This window comes from Ornithorhynchus anatinus, chromosome 19, assembly GCF_004115215.2.
Source record: "Ornithorhynchus anatinus isolate Pmale09 chromosome 19, mOrnAna1.pri.v4, whole genome shotgun sequence".
Taxonomy (NCBI): domain Eukaryota; kingdom Metazoa; phylum Chordata; class Mammalia; order Monotremata; family Ornithorhynchidae; genus Ornithorhynchus; species Ornithorhynchus anatinus.
The window spans coordinates 20480524-20494416 of record NC_041746.1 but is presented as its reverse complement, the minus strand read 5'-3'; the positions used below and the strand labels follow the sequence as shown (position 1 = coordinate 20494416).

The 13893-nt window shown below is 46.4% G+C and overlaps 1 protein-coding gene across 5 annotated transcripts; it reads right to left on the bottom strand.

Annotated features, from left to right (window-relative positions):
• Positions 1 to 442: 442 nt before the first annotated feature.
• ORNANAV1R3128 (vomeronasal 1 receptor ornAnaV1R3128) lies at positions 443 to 7067 on the bottom strand. Of its 5 annotated transcripts, XM_007658261.3 has the most exons (4): positions 6584 to 6850; positions 5823 to 5926; positions 4800 to 4924; positions 443 to 1787 (listed from the first exon to the last, which is right to left on the bottom strand). In XM_007658261.3, exon 4 carries the CDS (start codon positions 1755 to 1757, stop codon positions 768 to 770), a length of 990 nt encoding a protein of 329 aa, XP_007656451.1. In that variant the 5' UTR covers positions 1758 to 1787; positions 4800 to 4924; positions 5823 to 5926; positions 6584 to 6850; the 3' UTR covers positions 443 to 767. The 5 variants fall into 5 exon arrangements, with proteins under 5 accessions (XP_007656451.1, XP_028902690.1, XP_007656453.1 ...); XM_029046857.2 differs by lacking the exons at positions 5823 to 5926; positions 6584 to 6850 and adding an exon at positions 6881 to 7067; XM_007658263.3 differs by lacking the exon at positions 5823 to 5926.
• Between the last annotated feature and the right edge of the window lie 6826 nt (positions 7068 to 13893).

The window sequence follows — 13893 nt, the reverse complement described above, 5'->3', positions numbered from 1 at the left end:
TGCTCAATAAACACGATTGATAGAATGAATGGATGAATAAATGAATGAACGTTGTGTGTTTTGACCATCAGGGACACAGTCTTTGAGGTAATCAACCTCTTGGGGGCCAGGCAAGACCGGTTGATATCCAAGAAACTCCCATCCACTTCAGAAACAGGACAATCCCTGATTCTTGTCACCTTTTGACTAATATGGAGGAACAACGCGGCCAAGGGGAAAAAGCATGGACCTGGAGGCCAAAAGGATCTGGGTTCTAATCCCACATCCACCACTTGTCTGTTGTGTAACATTAGGCAAGTCACTTAACTTCTATGTGCCTCAGTTATCTCATCTGTAAAATGGGAAATAAGACTGTGGAACATGTGGGACATGGACTGTTTCCAATCTGATTAGCTTGTATCTACCCCACTGCTTAGTACAGTGCAAGATTATCTTCCTCCCGCCCCCCCCACACTTCATTCTTCTTTCTCCCTCTCATTTTCAGTAAATTCTCTCAGTTTTTCATTTCAAATCTTTGGGCCATTTTATGACTCGGAGTGTCTTTTGGCTGATAAATCTGACAATTCTCAGGTATGGAGCTATTTTTTAAGGAACAGGATCAAGCTCAAATCCCTTTCCTGGGTGACCTAGCATTGGGATGTACTAATGAAATGCAGAGGTCGGCACACCACCATTCCTCTAGGCTTGAGGACTAGCTCCTTCAGGGAGTTCAGTCTCTGACCATATGGGAGCTCCTTATATTTCCACTTTGCAGATCCCTGACCCACTCACTTTGGGACACAAGGAAGAACTGTGGGAGCACAGGCAACTTCCTTGGGATCTTCTGAAGGATACATGTTGAAAATAGGAGATTGCTTTTTCCATAATGTTCTTATTCTCCTGTCACTGTGAATCACCAGGAATGGACTGATGGCTGAGAAGGTTGGTGACCAAACCACATGGCTCTTCACTAGCAGAGGAGAATTTTCTTTCCTGTTAAGTAAAATACTCAACATGATGGACTGTCGCCCATATAGGAGGACATAAGGAGCTACCAGGGCAATGACTCTCTTGGCTGCTCTGATCTCAGGCATCACTCTGGGGGAGTGACTGGGTCCATGAAGGTGCTGGACTCGCTGGTGGTGTCTGTGCAGGACAAACACCATGTAGCCACTGGCCCCAATCATGATCCCCACGAAGAACAAATCCCGGATAGAGAGAATAACTGCAATTGCCAGGGCAGTTTCTGCACTGAGAGAAACTACTGAGCAATATTTAAGATCGTACATGAATAGAACTCTGGTGCTGTTTTGGGGACCTCTTACAAGCAGCAGTGTGCTTACATCAATCAGGAAACCGAGGATCCACAGGAAAATACAGGAGGGTGGGATGTACTTAGGTAACTGAATTTTAAGTCTTGCCCACTGGGAAGTGCTGGGGCTTATAGTGACAGCTTGGAAGACACTCAGGAGACAAGTGGTACAGATGGATAGACTCCGGGCTACACGGTAAAGGTAAATGAGAATTTTACATCCTATGTCACCCAGAAAATTTTTCAGTCCCCAAGTTGACATAGTCTCTGGAATTCCATAAGTGAGAAGGATTGTGGTGTTAGCCAAGACCAAATGGGCATGGATCATGTCTGAAGAGCTGAGCTTGTGGTTGGCAGACACCGTGTAGATATAAAACAGGAGGAGGAATCCATTCACTAAGATCCCAATGCCAATCTGCAGGAGAATCACAATCACCAAGGAGATCTCACTGGGGTCCATTAACATGGATCCTCAGTCCAATTCAGAGGAAGTCTTCTGCAGAGTATAATGGGAAGAGAGAGAGAAAGAACAGGTTGAGTAAAGAAAGAGAGCTCACTAGTTTTCACTGGGACATATTACATGCACATGAATCACATAAATATAACAGTAAAAAAAATAACAAACTCTGTTTCTTCGCTGTTCTGAATACTCACTAGAAGGTTATGGAGAATATTAAAGTGTGTCTCAGGTTGTTTGAGTAAGTACTTACTATATGTCAAGTACTTGTATGCATTCAAGATAATCACAGCAGACAGCTCCTGCTTCACTCAGGGCAGATAACTTTTCTCATTCAACCCACATATACAATCTGTCACCAAATCCTGTCCGTCTCACCTTCACAACATCGCCAAGATCCGCCCTTTCTGCTCCATCCAAACTGCTATCATGTTATCCTGCCTAGATGACTGCATCAGCCTCTTTCTGACCTCCCAACCTTTTGCCTCTCTCCACGTGAGTGCATACTTCACTTCGTTGCCTGGATTATCTTTCTATAGGTAATCCTCCTCAAAAATCTCCAGTGGTTGGCCTATCCATTTGCATATCAAACAAAAACTCCTATTGATGATGATGGTATTTGTTAAGTGCTTACTATGTGCCAAGCACTGTTCTAAGTACTGGGGTAGATATGAGGTGAGTAGGTTGTCCCATGTGAGGCTCAAAGTCTTAATCCCTATATTACAGATGAGGTAACTGAGGCACAGAGAAGTTAAGTAAATTGCCCAAAGTCACACAGCTGATAAGTGGTGGAGCAGGGATTAGAACCCATAACGTCTGACTCCCAAACCTGGGCTCTCTCCACTAAGCCACTCGGCTTCTCTGCTCACTACTGGCTTTAAAGCTCCCCATCACCATGCCCCCTCCTACCTTATTTCCTTTCTCTCCTTCTACATCCCTGCCCACACACTCAACTCCCTTGGTGCTAATCTCCTCTCTGTGCCTCTACCTTGCCTTTCTTGCCTCCAACCCCTGGTCCACATCCTTCCTCTAGCTTGGAACACTCTCTCTCCTCAAATCCACCAATCACTCTCCTCTCCTTCAAAGCCCTACTGAAGTCACACCTCCTCCAGGAGGCCTTCCCACACTAAGCCTTACTTTTCCTCACCTCCCAGTCCCTTCCATGACACCCTGACTCCCTCCCCTTCTCCCCATCCCACAGCATTTATGTATATATGTATATATCTATAATTCCATTTATTTATATTGATGCCTGTTTACTTGTATTGATGTCTGTCAACCCCTCTAATCTGTGAGTCCGTTGTGGGGAGGAATTGTCTCCCTTTATTTGCTGTATTGTACTTTCTAAGCGCTTAGTACAGTGAACTGCATACAGTAAGCACTCAATAAATACTACTGAATGAATGAATGAATAAAGGTTCGGGAGAAGGTATCTTATCCCCATTCTGCATATGAACAAACTGAGGTTAACTGACTTTCACAGAGGTTAACTGATTTAACAGGGGTCACACAGCAGATCAGTGGCAGAGTTGGATTAGATTCTTGATTCTAAGGTCTATACGATGTCCACCATTCCATGCTTTCTTCTCAGTATGGGAGGCAGCATTGTGTTTCGATTGTTTCCTCCTATTTGTCTCCTGATAGTTCATGGGCTATGCTACCTATACTCCCCCTTAGCACTTGTATATATACATTTTCTCATTTGTGGACTATGCTACTGATACTCCCCCTTAGCAGTTATGTATATACATTTTCTTAATTGAACCTTCAATGATTTATTTTTATTCCTCAGTTTGTAAATACTTTTATGGCTGCCTCCCCATTGGTCAGCAGACAATGTGCCACTTGCATGTTTTGTACTTCCCGAGAATTACTACAGGGCATTGAATCTAGTGGGTGTTAATACTACTATTATTACTTCTACTGTTGTTAGATGAGGCAACTACTTGGTAAACTCAATAATTAGGCTATTTTTTAATATTTGTTAAATGCTTACTATATGCCAGGCACGGTACTTACAACTGGGGTAACAGTAATGATATTTGTATTTGTTAAGCACTTACTATTTGCCAAGCACTGTTCTAAGCACTGCAGTAGATAAGAGGTTATCAGGTTGGGTGCAATCCCTGTCCCACATGGGGCACACAGTCTTAATCCACATTTTACAGATGAGATAATTTAGACATAGGGAAGTTGAGTGACTTGCTCAAGGTCACACAACAGACAAGTAACAGAGTTGGGATTGGAACCCAGGTCTTTCTGACTTCCAGGCCTGTGCTCTATCCACTAGGCCATGCTGCTTCTAGTGGATACAAGCTAATCAGGTTGGACACAGTCCATGTCCCACGTGGAGCTCACAACCTTAATTCCCATTTTAGAGAGGTAATTGAGGCACAGAAAAGTGAAGTGAGTTGTCCAAGGTCACATGCAGACAAGTAGCAGAGCTAGGAATAGAACTCAGTTGTTTCTGACTCCCAGGCTCCTGCTCTATCCATTAGACCACACTGCTTCTAATCTCCTAGTGTGACTGTTTATTCTGGGTGAGTTACCAGGAAGTGCTGGGTAGATTTGTAGGGAAGAAAAAATTATTTCTGCCAAAAAAAAAAATCGGTAAGAAAACTCACTTGCCTTATTCAAATTTCATCCATGTGGGAACACTTCCACCGTGTTCCTTCAGAAATGAACCCCATATTCGGAGTGTCTTACAGTCAGTTCAAATGACACTACATACACTTGGTTCAACTCACTATGCCCCTAACAGGTGGTGACATCGGTCCTCACATACCCTCAATCATCTTCCTATCTGTTCTGTACATCCAGGTCCTGAGGTGACCCTCTTGTCACATTCTAGCTCTTCTCTTCCTCTCCATTCCTCCAAGCCAGCCCCCGAGCTGGAGACACAACCCACACACTCGTGTTATGCTAGTGTCAAACAATCTCCACCCATATACCAAACACTGCACAGAGATTCCTGTCTCACTGTGAATAATCTCCATTCAGATGCTCAACCCTGAAACCCAGTGATAGAGTGAATGACTTCCTACTACTCACCTGTCCTCATCACTTCTGCTGGCTGGGAGGGCAGCTCACAATCAGGCAGTCTTTGGCAGAACAAGGTTGAAGCAGCATTTATCAGCTAGGCATCTTTCTTGTCTCTCCTCTCTCTCGGGGACTGACTAGAGTGTGTTTCAATGAATGAATCGTTAAGCATTAATGCACTCTGACATTGCAAAAGGGAACATCTCTTTCCAGACTCCCCTCCTGGGTGCTAACAAACTGGGACTAAATGCTTTAATAGCCTTTTGCCACAATGTGATCATGTTAACTGAGGTGTCAGAGATGTCCTGGAGAGAAAGGGCATCATTGGTGCCAAACAGCACAACTTCTGTAAAGGTTCCATTTCCTTTTCAGCTCTGCCAGGAGCCATCTAGCTACACTTCCACTCTCAGCTTCACATTAACTGGAGATACTCCTGTGGCCCAGTCCCTTGCTAGCACCTTTCCCAGTCATAGATCCCTTAATAAGAATTATGGTATTTGTTAAGTGCTTCCTGTGTGTCAGGCACATAGTAAGCACTAGGGTAGATACAAACAAACTGGGTTGGATAGAGACCCTGTCCCACAAGGGACTCAGATTCTTTCCCCATTTTATAGATGTGCTGAGGCACAGAGAAGTGAAGTAACTTGCCCAAGACCACACAGCAGACAATCAGCAGAGCAGGATTTAGAACCCATGACCGACTGATTCCCAGCCCTGGGCTCTACCACTACCCCATGCTGCTTCCCCAAGCTGAGTTTTGAGACTTATTGTCATCATGGGTTGCACTCTCCCTCACACATTCCCCTCCTGATTAAAGAAGTTTGCAACAGTGATGTGATTGTGGTAAGTTTGCAACAGTGATGTGATTGTGGTTCTCAGTGTAAGAACCTGTATCCCTCAACTTCATCACACCTTCTCTGCCTTCCAGCCCTCTGGATTTATTAGTAATGTGCCGCAGACCAAAGGTATTGTAATATTCCATGCCCACACTTCTTTCTCCAATAATTACAGGTTTTTTCAGTCCTGTAAACGTACCATGGAGCCAATCTGTCTTTTAAGGACAGGGATCTTCATGTTTGGCAAATTTCCCAAAGATGGTCCATGTTAGAGGTGCTTTACATAGCAATTACTAGCATGTCCTAGGTGAAGATGGATGTGGTTGTGGCACAGGATCTCTCCATTTCAGCCCCTCCCAGCAATCCCCTCCCAACCCACCTCCCTCAGATTCAGCTTGGGCCCAGGGTTTGAAAGCAGATAAACCACTTCCCTTCCTATCAATAAATCATATATATTGAGCACTGTTTGCAGAGCACTATACTATGCGCTTGGGAGAGTGCAATATAATAGAATTGGTAGACATATTCCCTGCTAACAACAAGCTTACAGTCCAGAGGAGCAGACAGACCCTCCCTCTGCCCTCCCTACACAAAGTCCCATGCATAGAGCTTTTGCTGCCTCGTGACATCCCCAGTCAGCTCCTAACAAGGAGTTCCCTGCATAAAGACTTGGCCGCCCAGGGAATTTTCCCTACTGCTCCTTCCCCTCCCTGGTTCCAAAGGGCGGTTTGGGTCGTGTTTGGGAGGGAGATTCAAGCCTCGTTGTTGTCCCCAGAGGCAGGGTGGCCCCTCGGCTCACAGCGGGGCCTCCCACCTGCCGCCATCGCTCCACTCTCCCCGCACACCGTCCTATTTCTCCCGAAGCGCCCGCTGAAGGCCTGAGCCTCTGCCCCTTCGAGGGGCCTCCTCGGGGTGTAGCCGGGGTCCCCATGCCCGCAGGCTGCACCTCCCACCACCTACCAGTCCCGAGGCCCGGCTCCGCCGTCTGACCGGCTCCGGAGGCCCGGGACGGGAGTCTGCTTCCCAACCCCTGCCCCCTCCACACCAAGTGTCGCAGCGTGTCCCCCAGTCCCGAAGTACAGCCCACAGCGGCTCCTGAAGGCTTTGCCGCTGCAGGAAACCTATCAGAGCGTGGGGTTGACCCGAACGCCCCGTGTTTCCCCAACGCTTTGGTATTTTGGGGGTGCTCCCGGCTCCTTCTCATCCTCCCCTCCACTCTAAGATGGGGGATCGGGCCACGAGGCGGAGATAACGGACCGTTGGAGGCGGGACTAAGGATGACCAACGGGGACCATGGGGAAGGAGGGAGGCCACCTTCCCGCCCAACCGCCAACGAGAAGCCACGGAACCCGATGGACAGCGCGGGGACTAATGAGGATTCGCTCCCGGAGGAGCATCTTCGGGAGGGCCAAGGGGACCTGATGGGGCAGCCAGGGGCGCGATTAGTCAGTCGAAACGTTGTGTTAAAACCCCGCCCCTGTACTAGTCTCGCGCTCAGTATGCAGTCTGCGGTACTGGATGCTCTGCGGTGAACCCGCCAAGAAGGGCGTGTTATTAAAGGTGGCTGACTTGAGCGAGCTCGGGCCTTTGTGTTCCCTCTGCTACACCTACACGGGAATGGTAGCAGTGCACATAAGAGCAGTGGGGCTAAACGTGGGCGGTGAATAAAGGGAAAAATTCGGAGTGACGCAGAAGGGAGGGGGAGAAGAGGAAATTCATTCATTCATTAATTCAACAGTATTTATTGAGCGCTTACTATGTGCACAGCACTATACCAAACACTTGGAATGCACAATTCGGCAACAGATAGAGACAATCCCTGCCCAATGATGGTTTATAGTCTAATCAGGGGAGACAGATGGACAAAACCAAGACAACTTAATCGCAATAAATAGAATCATGGGGATGTACACCTCATTAACAAAATAAATAGGGTAATAAAAATATATACAAATGAGCACAGTGCTGAGGGGAAGGGAAAGGGGGAGGAGCAGAGGGAAAGGGGGCTTAGCTGAAGGGAGGTGAAGGAGGGAAAGGGGAGGGAACAGAAGGCGGAGGGGGAGCAGAGGGAAAAGGGGTAGCTCTGTCTGGGAAGGCCTCTTGGAGGAAGTGAGTTCTAAGTAGGGCTTTCAAGAGGGGAAGAGAGTGAGTTTGGCGGAGGTGAGGAGGGAGGGCATTCCGGGACAGCGGTAGGACGTGGTCCAGGGGTCGATGGCAGGACAGGCGTGAGCAGGGGGCAGTGAGGAGGTGAGAGGGAGAGGAGCAGAGCGTGTGGTGTGGGCAGTAGAAAGACAGAAGGGAGAGGTAGGAGGGGGCAAGGTGATGGAGAGTCTTGAAGTCAAGAGTGAGGAGCTTCAAGGCTCTCCATCTCCTTGACCCTTCCTACCTCTCCTCCCTTCTCTCTTTCTACTGCCCACCCTGCACGCGCCGCTCCTCTGCAGCTCACCTCCTCACCATCCCCCTTTCACACCTGTCCCGCCGTCAACCCCTGGGCCACATCCTACCGCTGTCCTGGAATGCCCTCCCTCCTCACCTCCGCCAAACTAATTCTCTTCCCCTCTTCAAAGCCCTATTGAGAGCTCACGCCCTCCAAGAGGCCTTCCCGAGATTTAGCTGCTCCTTTTCTCTCTGCTCCCCCTCCGCCCTCTGCTCCCTTCCCCTTCCCTCCTTCACCTCCCCTCGGCTAAGCCCCCTTTCCCTCTGCTTCTCCCCCTCTCCCTTCCCCTCCCTTCGGCACTGTGCTCATTTGTGTATATTTTTATTAGCCTATTTATTTTGTTAATGAGGTGTACATCCCCTTGATTCTATTTATGGTGATTTTGTTGTCTTGTTTTTGTCTGTCTCCCCCGATTAGACTGTGAGCTCGTCATTGGGCAGGGATTGTCTCTATCCGTTGCTGAATTGAACATTCCAAGAGCCGTGCTCTGCACATAGTAAGCGCTCAATAAATAAATAAATAAATAAATACTCAATAAATACTAATGAATTAATAGTACTATTAGTAATAGTACTAATACTAATAAATAAATAAATTCATTCAATTGTATTCATTGATTGCTTACCGTATGCAGAGCACTGTACTAAGCACTTGGGAGAGTACAATAGAACTCTAAGCAGACATATTCCATGCCCACAGGGTTTACAGTCTAGAGAAGGAGACAGACATTAATATAAATAAATAAAATACAGATATGTACATAAGTGCTGTGGAGCTGCAGGGAGGAGCAAGTCATGGCATGAAGAGGGAGAACATTCCAGGCCAGCGCCAGGACTTGGGCGAGAGGTTGGTGGTGAGATAGATGAGATCAAGGAACAGTGAGTGGATACAGTGTTTACAGTGGATCCTGGTTGGCAGACAGGAGTGAAGTGTGTGGACTGAGCTGTGCTAGGATAGTAGGGAGGTGAGGTAGGAGGGGGCAAGGTGATTGGCTTGCTTTTAAGTCGATGGTAAAGAGTTTTTGTTTAATGCAGAGGTGGATGGGCAGCCCCTGGAAGTTTTCAAGGCATGGAGAAACACTAACTGAACGTTTTTGTAGAAAAATATCCGGGCAGGGCAGAGTCAAGTATGGACTGGACTGGGGAGAGACAAGGCAGGCAGGTCAGTAAGCAGGCTAATACAGTAATCAAGACAGGATGGGATAAGGGATTGGATCAGGGAGTGGATCAAGGTGGTAGCAGTTGCTTTCCCCCTTTTCTTCACCCACCCACTTGGAGAACTCATCATGGTATGAATGCAGACTTTTTTCCACGCCTACTTTCTTTGGCTCAGCAGATCAAAACACTGGACTAGGGACTAGAAATCCTGGGTCTGACTTCTGGTGGGACATTTTCTTCCCCACCTTGCACATCTTGAGGCCTCTGCCAGGTCCTGTTCATCATCTGGTTCATACTGGAAACTGAAGCTCCTATAGTTCCTGGTCCTCTGCACTCTGGGACATTGGTCATATCTACTGTCCACTGTTTCTGTTCATCTCCTCCCTCCTTCCTGTTTACCTTCTTTGCCTCCATCTTTTCCTGTCTTCCACTTCCACTTCTCTCCTTCACTCCCACTCTCTCCTTCTGCCCCTCTTTGCCAAATATGGGTTTTCAAAGGATCACGAAGTCCAGGGTGTGACCCACAACCCCTCTAGATTCTAATATCATTGTGGGCAGGAAATGTGTCTGTTTATTGTAAAAGCAGCATGGCCTAGTGCAATGAACATGGGCCTGGAATTCAGAAGTTCATGAGTTCTAATGTTGCTCTGCCAGTTATCTGCTGTATGACCTTGAGCACGTCACTTAACTTCTCTGTGCCTCAGTTAACTCATCTGTAAAACAGGGATTAAGATTGTGAGCCCTATGTGGGACAGAGACTGTGTCCAACCTGATTTGCTTGTATCCACCCCAGCGCTTAGTAAAGTGCCTGGCACATAGTAAGTGCTTAACAAATACCATTATTATTATTTTTAATTGTATATTGTACTCTCCCTGAGTACAGACTGAGTAGAGAGGTCTGCACCAGCAGGCACTCAATAAATACAATCAAATGAATGAATGAGTGTATCAATTTTGTGTCCTCAGTCTATCTCCTATTGATAGAGCCACATGCTGTGATCTGGGACATTTCTGATTTCTGTGAAAATGCAAACTGAATTTAACCATCCACAAGATGTCATCACCAAATGACCCCTTGAGCAGGTGTGAAGTGCTTACACTAGGAAGCAAGGGGAATCCCAATGCCAATAAGGATGGGATTTGAATCTATGTGTGCCATGTACAGGACTCTCAAGCCATCATCCTAACCACTCCCCACCCTATCCACCCTAATGAGACATGCTATTTGTCCTTACAGTGTCACTGCTTATGACCTTTCCCACCTTTCCCCGCCCCACAGCACTGTTTATAAATAAACTCTATTTATTTATATTGATGCCTCTTTTCTTGTTTTGATGTCTGTCTCCTCCCCGTCCACCCCCAGATTGTAAACCCATGTGGGCAGGGATTGTCTCTCTTTACTGCTGTATTGTACTTTCCAAGTGCTTAGTACAATGCTCTGCACTCAGTAAGCACTGAATAAATGCAATTGAATGAATGAATGAATGAATGAATGAATGATTGGCAGTTCCGAGAAGAGGCCTCAAGGCCCATTGTCTTGCTGTTGCTTGCACTCTGGATTGAGGATCAGAGAGGACAGAGCAGTACACATTAGAAGTTTCCATTTCATAGGAGCAGAAGAAGGAGACAATGTAGCATAGGGATTCCCAGGAAAGGAGTTGGATGTTGTCAAACCACATGCCTGGCTCAGTCCTGGTTCCTGCAGAGACCAGCTCTCCATCCCATTCCCTGGCAAATATCTGTAGTATTACCTGTCCAAGTTCCTGATCTGAAAAGATGGCAGCCTGGCAGTGTGTTTCAGTTCGAGCAAGAACATTCCTCAAGAGAGAAAGTGAGTTTTCTAACATCTCCTGAGAAGATGGACGAGTCTTGGTCAGGGGGAGGGGGAAGGAAAGTAAAAGGTTGTGAACAAGCTGAATAGGGAAAGATTATGATCTGGGTTTCCCCTCAGCCTTTTCCCCTCTGCCACAAGCTCTTTGTCCCCCACTGCAGCACTTATGTTGGTTCTGCAGCTCTCTGTGAAGGCAGTGTCCTGACACTGATGTGAGACCTTGTTGCTGTCCACATAGATGGCAGCTGCAGCACTGGCTCTGTGGCTTTTAAAGGCTCAGTGTCTCCCTTGGTGGAACATCTTGACCCTCATGGTCCCTCGGGTTCAAATCCTGCAGTTTACGGTCTAGAAAATCCAGGTCCTCAGACTCCCAGGTCTATTGTTTTTCCGTTAGTCCACACTTCTTCCCAACAGTGAGGTGAAAAGACCAGCTATCTCCCCGTCTAGACTTTAAGCTCACTATTGCCAGGGAACGTGTCTGCTAATTCTGTTGTATTGCACTCTCCCAAGAGCTTAGTGCAGTGCTCTGCACATAGTAAGCTCTCAATGAATACCACATATTGATTGATTGAGAATAAGGAAATGTGTGATTTGAAGTGCAGTGGGAAAGGAGGGAGGTTAGGAAATGGGAAGAGAGATGATTTAGTGCTGGAAAATAAATTTGTGTTTCTGTTTATCATAGAGAGAAATGATAGCTAGAGATTTGTGCAGGGTGGCTAGGCATTAGCAAAATAATGTTTTAAAAAAATGATCTGAACAGCAGAGTGAAATATACATTTAAGAGGGGAAATCCTGATTGCCAGGAGTCTGTAACTCTCCAACTCTGGTCCTACTATGTTCATTGCACTGTACTGAGCACTTGGGAGACTTTGAGAGAATTAGTAGACATAGTCCCTGATCTCAAGCATTTTACCATCAAGTTGGAGAGATGACACTAACATAAATTACAGATAAGAGGAAGCAATAAGTTAAAAATATGTACCAAAGAGCTATGAGGCTAAGAATGCGTGTATGTAGGGGAGAATACCAAAGTAGGAATTGGGGGGATATAAAGTGGGGAGAAAAGAGATTAATCAGGAAGGCCTCCTAAAGGAGATGAGATTTTTAAAAGTTCTTCGGGGATAGGCAGTGCAGTGGTCTGCAGGATTTGAAGGGGGAGGAAATTCCAGGTAGGAGGGAGGGAGGGAGCAACAGTGACAGGTCAGTGACAGTGGATAGAGCTTGATATAGTGAGGAGATTGACTTGAAGGGAATGCAGTTTGCAAGTCTTGGAAAGCAGTATGGGTAAAGTACCGGCTTGGAAGCCAGTGAACCTGGGTTCTAATCCTGTCTGCTCCCCTTGGCTGCTATGTGACCCTGGGCAAGCCACTTAACTTCTCTGCTCCTCACTTTCCTCCACTAAAAAATGGGGATTCAATACCTGCTCTCCCTTCTACTTAGACTGTGAGCCCCATGTGGGACAGGGTCTGAATTCGGCCTGATTAATTTTCATCTACCCCAGCGTATAGAACAGTGCTTGACCATAGTAAGCATTTAACCAGTAACATAAAAAAATGTTGGGGTAGGGTGAAAGAAACAAGAGGATAAGTAATAGAGAGAGCTTATTGAGTCCCTTAAAGCCCATGATCCATCTAATTGGAGTTTCTGCTCAATGTGGGGAGAATCGAGCCACCATTGGACGATACTGATTAGTGGAGAGGCAAGTGCAGAGCCTTGTGCTAGAGAAATGATCTGGACAGTGGAGTGACATATAGACTGGAAAGTGGAGCCTGGAGGCAGGGAATGTAAGTGAGTAGGCTGATGCAATAGTTGAGTGGGATATAACAAGTTCCTGGATCAGTATGGTGCCAGTTTGGTTGGAGAGGAAGACCAGATTCTGGAAATATTTTGGACTGAGCCCAAGAAGGATCATGTTTAATTTGCATCAGTGTATTTTTCTCCCAGAAGATAGTACAGTGCTTTGCACACAGTACGTACTTAATAAATGCTATTACTATTGCTAAGAAGAGTAGACAGGATTTGGCAGCATGAATATGAGGGATAAAGAAGAGGAAGGAGTCCAGGATAATGACAGGGATATAGGCTTAAGGAAATGGGAGGATGGTGGTGGTGTCAATTTGGGATGGGAAAATTAGATAAAAGGGGGGATTTAAGACAGATCATGTGGAGGTCAGTTTAAGAGTTCTAAGGTGCCAAAAGGGCACCCATGTAGAAAGAACTTAGAAGAAGAAGGTGTTCAGCTTGTCGAACAATGGCTTACTAGCTCCCAACTCCATGACAAGCACTTTTGTTGTTTGGATTCTTCCATATAAAATATCTATGTCTACCCCTCCAGACCCCTTATCTAATTGGCTCCCTGAAGCAGGATATGATTGGTTGACAAATCTGTATATAGTGTATTTGCCATGATCTGATTAGGGGAAAATCTAAGTCCTCAGTCTCTGTTGTGTATCTGATATATGTCCACCACCCTGAACATTATCTCCTGCCTATTTAAAGGGCCACTTGACCTCACCGTCCCTGTGACAGTTACCTAGGCTAGCCCCACACTTGGACAAAGTGGGAAGAAGAAATTGTGGAAGTTACTAAAAGAGGAATATGGGAAAAGAAGGCCAGGGACCAATTAGTTGTGGGAAGAGACCCCTCAGCCATTTTGGAACAGAAAGTCTTGGGACAAGATCATAGAGGTTCAGCTGGCAAGATAAATATCCATCACCTTATTCCATCCTACCTCAACTCTCTTCTCTCCATCTACAGCCCACTCCGCACACTCCACTCCTCTGCCACTAACCTCCTCACTGTGCCTTGTTCTCGCTTGTCCCGCCATCAACCCCAGCCCACATCC

Coding starts and splice junctions, on each gene's coding strand:
- ORNANAV1R3128 (XM_029046857.2), bottom strand. CDS start 1,757: ATGTTAATGGACCCCAGTGAGATCTCCTTGGTGATTGTGATTCTCCTG.